The sequence below is a fragment of the Clarias gariepinus genome, chromosome 15 (assembly GCF_024256425.1).
Source record: "Clarias gariepinus isolate MV-2021 ecotype Netherlands chromosome 15, CGAR_prim_01v2, whole genome shotgun sequence".
NCBI classification, from domain to species: Eukaryota; Metazoa; Chordata; class Actinopteri; order Siluriformes; family Clariidae; genus Clarias; species Clarias gariepinus.
This window is the reverse complement of record NC_071114.1, coordinates 21286270-21292269: the sequence shown is the minus strand read 5'-3', so window position 1 is coordinate 21292269 and position 6000 is coordinate 21286270. Positions and strand designations below refer to the sequence as shown.

Here is a 6000-nt window from a genome sequence, read left to right as displayed (position 1 = left end):
GATCCTTAATTAGATATTCCTGCTTAACTACATCTTCTGTTCAGCTAAAAACAAAGTAGTCAAGATAGTGTGTGTATGTCTGTGTTGGTGGGGGGGAGGGTGTACATTTAACAAATGCCACAGCTTTTTGTCCATGCGTGTGTGAGGGAATCGACTCTCCTGACTCGACACGCATATGCGAATCGTTCTAAAAGAAAGCGGTTCGTTGACGATTCGCCCATCACTGGTGTCGTTTTTGTTTTTCCCCACACAGGCGATATGGCAACACCCGCCGCGGTTAATCCGTCCGGTAAGTCACAATTGTGTTGCATTATTGTATTGGAAATATTCGCGATTAATGAAGATGAAATTCGGTTCTGCGTCCAAATGCGTTTTGAAACAAAAGGGCGCAAAGCTGCGGTGTTCCACACGGCTCTGAGCGCCAGCATCCCCCTTCCCCCAACCGAGCCTCTACAGCACCGTTTCAGCTTTCAAATGGATGTTATTTGCATTATGTTAGCAGCAGGTCATGTCTTAACACACGGATCAGATCACTGTATTGCAGAAAGCTGTAAATTGCAGCAGGGTTCGTTACGGCTTTGCTTTATTTTGGTCCTGCAGATTAGACACTGAATTGATTTGCACGCGACGCGGTACGTGCTGGGATTGGATTCTTTCTGGGATTTCCTCTTTGTATCCAGCAGTGTGATACAGCGATCTGGTTTTCTGTTCATGTTGCTCCTCCAACCCGGTCTTTGACTTTCGCACAGCTGAGATTTGAAGGTTTTGCCTGTTGATTGCATCTCGAGCTCAGAGAAGCTGTGGGTAACGCACACTATGGCTGAACCAGGGTTGCCAGGTTGGATCGAAATTGTTTTAAAACTCTGCTGCTGACCAGTACAATTAAACACAAATAAATTATTCAGGCAGTACATTTTAGACAGTTTCGGTCTGCCCCTATGATATTGCTGACAATCACATAGAACACACATTCTGTAACAATCACACAAAAAGTCCCACTCTGGCAACCCCAACCAAATAGAACGTTCTATTGCTTCAGTTGAGCCTGTTGGCATCAGCATGTCTGTGCCTTATTTCAGTGTTTTATCATATAATGAGAGTGTAAGAACTGTTTAGTGTTCCTCAGCAGCCTCACGTGTAAAGAAGAAGTCTTTGTAATTTAATATTTTTTACTTTAATTGTTTGAATACTTAGGGTGGGAAACACCAATCACCTCCCGATACTATATTATCTTTATTATTCTATAAGTATATTCTGATTTAAGCTACTTTTTGATTTAAGAAAGCTACTTCCTGATGTCTGTTACTAAGCAGCATGTATCTGTCCTTCGCCATAATTATTATTTTTAAACAAACTGAGCAAATAATTCACTCTGACTCCACGGGAAGAAAATGTTAGAATAGTTCAGAGTGTATCACCTGTAGGATTACAAAAAAACCCTGACGTTTTACCTCTTCAAAGTCCCAAAACTAGTGAGCAACTAATTTTGACTGTGTTTTGAGTCTGGCGTAAGTGGGTATAATGAGTGGGTTTGAATGAAGTTTGGAGAAAAAGGCAGATTGGGACTTTTAATGCACACGAGTTTTGCTAATGTAACGCCATAACGTTGTGCTACTCAAAGGCTGATCGGCCAATCACAACTAAAAAAAACAGCCAATTCTGATTACTGGTGGATCGACCGGTTCGTCTTTTATCATTAATTTATTTTTTTCTCCCTGTCTCTAATAAATAGTATATACAGTAGGATAGCCAGTTCACATAATAAAATAGAATTGACATGAAGACCTATTGCATATTGTGAATATGGCTGAATATTACAAAATTTATAAAAAAGTTTTATTAAAATCATAATTACAGTTTAAAACTAATTAAAGAATATTATAGCCCAATATTTTTTCAACAATTTAAAGTTATGTTTAATGTTGTAAAAACCCAAAGAACAAGGTTAGTTTCTATTATCTGTTATGTTAGCAAAGCTATAAAAACTCGTTCCTTTACCAGCCTCTTTTTCTTTCTTTTGAAGTTAATCAGATGGAAAATATGCAGAGAAAGCCCAAGACACAAAATGCTGTGTCCTGAAGATTTTCCTATGGGGGAAACTTTAAAGCATCCGCCTTGCCTGTGACTGTTACAAAGCACAGACCTTAGAGATTCCTTTCAAGAGTTTAAATAGATATACCCTTACATAATGCCTCACAGTGTCGGTGCTTATCTGTATATTATACAACAGGTAGTTCTGACCAAGCAATCTGTTCGGACAAGAAGCTTTTCATGGATAGTGATAATAAGCAGCAACAGCACTGGGACATTTAATTATATGCATGACTCAGCACACGAGGTGTTCAAGTAATCGTTAATTACACTAACTTGGTCGGTCGCGACATGGGTGAAAGTAGGGCAGTTCGATCTGCCATCCTGAGAAAAGAGCAGCTGCCTGCCAAACCCACATTTAAAACCAGCCACGAGAGTTTCAAATTACCTCTGTTGTTTTATCTTATTTAAGGTGAGCTACAAAGCTAACTAGCTTTTAACACTAGGCTGAATCCTAGATACCTTTCTAACCCCTGATCAAGAGCACTACTTGGTGCTGTGGAACAAGTGATTGTACACACTTGTGCACTCTCTTACCATTTGGGATTCAACCCCGGATTCTGGAAGTTAACATGGCTAATATTCTAAAGTTGAGATACAGTGGAAGTGGAAATATAAAGAGAATGTTAGGAGATTTACAGGACTATCCACCACCTCTATCTTTTATTCTCATCACTTTTTGGCTACATAAGGCCAGTATGAATAGAAAACTACTTTAACCCCTGGTAGTTACACTAAGTGTCAGATCATAATCGAACACAAATCAAAATCTGTTGATAATAAATGATGTTTATAGAACTGTTGTTTAAAAGCAATATCACAATCTGTTGTGCTGGATTTCTGCATAGCTGTGATGTTTTCAGCAATTAGACTGTAGCTTTGTGCTTATGACCGAATCACAGCCGTGTTGATATTTAGTACAACAGCACTCTTGTGTGATACTGCTTTATCTTTAGAATATTAGAACAAACTCAATTATGTATACTTGTGATTAGAATCATAGCCGGAATGATTGCCTGAGCTGTTGTTGTAGGAAATGAAACAACACCTTTTGGCCGAACAGTTTGATAGTCAGTGCTGTGGTGTAAAAGTTTATAAATACAGTGCAGAAATCAAATCCCATCACATCCAGAGAGCCACTGCTGGGACTTTAAGCAAAACTTTAACTGCTCAGCTTTGCTCTTGGCTGGGATTCTGCTTAAAGTTGTAAGTCTGCCAAATGGATAGAATGCAACACTGGGGAAAACGTTGTTGAGGAAGTTTTATTTACTTTAAAGTATAGGTTGGACACATTGTACATGTCACACACATGCTTTCTTCTCACACCAAGTTTCTTGGATCCTTTAATTATCCTGTAGTGAGGATTGTATATCTGGGAGTTTTCAGGGTTGAGATGTTGTGGTGTGGCCTCACGTCTGGATTTGAAGAAAGGAGGCTCTGTCGGCCACAATTCGGCACCTGATTCAGTTCACAGTAAAGGAATTGATGGGATTGTGTGAGAGCGGCAGAGAATCTAAAATAAAGTTTTCCGGCTAGACTGTAGAGACGTCCAATAAAACGACGAGACTTTTATTTTAACATGAATGGAAATGAATAGAGAGATAAATGCAGTCTAATTAAATGAAAAAGCCCTTTTCTTTTGCGCTCATTGTGCCTCTGACTTAATTAAGCTGTTAGCACACTGTGTGCCACGATAGTCACGATGACGGAGGCGTCTGTGTAGGCCAGTTCTATTTTAGCCTAACACACAGACCTGGTAATGATATAACACCTCTAGGGCCCAAACCAACAGAATCATGTTGCTTTCAGATGATATTTTTGTAAAACAGTTTTGTGTGATGGGTATCACACATTACAACACCAAAAAAAAAGGAAAAACAGTTTTTATTTCCCTCCTACAGAACATGCGTAAGCTGTAACAGAGATCATTGTGTACATCGGCCTGATTAGTCACCAATTAAGAACAATATCTGCATACAGAGCGGGTAAATGAGGTGCGATGGAATGAGGTGATGACCTGCTGTAGTTATTTTTAATTATTGAAATTTCTAACAGATCTGTCAGCTTTTCCGTACTTAAAGCCAGGGTTGGGCATGGAATTGAGAAATTGTACTTTAATAAAAATAAAATAAAAAAAACAATTCGCACTATTGAGACAAAAAACTATTTTAAAGTCAGAAGGTTTTTCCTTTTAGGGCTGCATGATTTAATAATAATAATAATAATAATAAAAACTGTGCTATTCAACTGTACTGATATTAAATGTACCGCTTATCATATACAAATATGCATATGCTCAAGTTTCATACTTGTGGATCGTCCATCAGCAACCAGACAAAATAGCTACATTTTACACAGAAAATATTTCTTTAATGCGATTGCAGTCATTGAGGTTTACACGGATGATCTGATAAGATGTGTGTTTACATACACAAAGCTTTCAATCTGAATATAATGTTTTTTTCCCCCTCAACTTTAAGGTTAGTTTAGACTTCTTATCTTTTCCCAATAAATCCTGTCTTCTGTGTTAAGATTGGGTACAAGAATAACCAGTCTCATCTGTGATTGGCTAGAGGTTTTACTACTGTGAAAGGATGAGCCAATTAGCACCCCTTCCTCATCCTGGGACGCAGACTGAAGTAAACACAGGCAGGAGAGAGTTGTTCACGTGGAGTTTTTGGACCAAGAACAGATGCAAAATTAGATCCTGAAAACTGGTCAAGTCACCTAATGTTATCCCCACCTGGTGCAAACATGCACAGACAGATTATATTTATTCACACAAAAGAGGAGGGATCAGATTAAGTGTTACATGGATACTATTTACCCACTGGTTGGATTGTTAAAGCTTCTCGTTCCAGTTAAAAAAAAATTCTGATCGGGGTGGATTGGACTATTATTCTATTCTATTATTAATGAAATAATATGGTCCATGTAAACACACCTACTGATAGCTATAGTTTCTATTAAAATGCGTAACATGATTATGGCAGCTTAACACACTTGCTATCTAGTCCTTCCGCTTGTGTGAGCTCACAGATGCCCATGACTGGCTGTAATTAATGAGAGAGCAATATTCGCCTTTCGTCCCACCCTGTTAAGAGAGCTCGGCCAACGGCTCTCTCTAGGCCCTCGGCTGCAAGAGGCTACAGTATCATCCGGGAATCGAACCGAGGACTAGCACTTTACCACAGTCACATATACATTACTGCACAGTCAAATTCTTTATTCTCTGCCTATCCCAGCATTTGTTATTAGGCCGGGGTCAGAGTGCACTGTCAGCCATTATATGGTGCTCCTGGAGCAGACAGCGTTATGGGCCATCCTCAAGGGCCCAACAGCGGCAACCTGGCAAAGCTGGGGCTTGAACTGCCCACTGCCCGTTCAGTAACTCATAGTTAATCACTTAGATTAGATACTGAACTAAAATTATTGGATGCTAAACAGAACCCATTCTACTGATGCCTGGCATAATGTATATTCAGTGATATACAGTATAAAGTTTCAGTTATACTTAATTATAAAAAGTATAAATATGCCAAAATAATGCATAATTATAGTAGTCCAATTATAGTTAAAACAGTAGTATAGTGTAGTACTTTTACATTTGCCTTCTTATGGGACTTTATTTTATCCATATCATGTTTTTTTTTTTAATCATGTTTCTATCACTTTTTATTAAACAACAGTTTGATCGAAGCCTGCAAATGGGATATAGAATTGATATGGAAATAATTGTTTTGGATTGTAGTTTTTTTTTTCTTTGAGTTATCATAAAGGGTTCTCATTTTATCTAAAGGGCACAGCATACAGCATTCCATTCTACTTTCTACACCATCATAAAACCTGGTACTTATGTTAAATCCTTTAAACAAACCCCAGATCACCATTTTTACGACTTTAGAGATT

The 6000-nt window shown here is 38.4% G+C and overlaps 1 protein-coding gene across 7 annotated transcripts in view; it reads left to right on the top strand.

The window, feature by feature from the left end:
* The first annotated feature begins 201 nt into the window (after positions 1 to 201).
* Positions 202 to 6000, top strand: part of arnt2 (aryl-hydrocarbon receptor nuclear translocator 2) — a 129242-nt gene continuing 123443 nt past the window's right edge. For all 7 annotated transcript variants that reach the window (XM_053513081.1, XM_053513080.1, XM_053513077.1 and 4 more), the window contains exon 1: positions 202 to 289. In XM_053513081.1, the coding sequence (XP_053369056.1) occupies positions 259 to 289 (31 nt within the window). In that variant the 5' untranslated portion in view covers positions 202 to 258. The remainder of the gene's footprint in view (positions 290 to 6000) is intronic.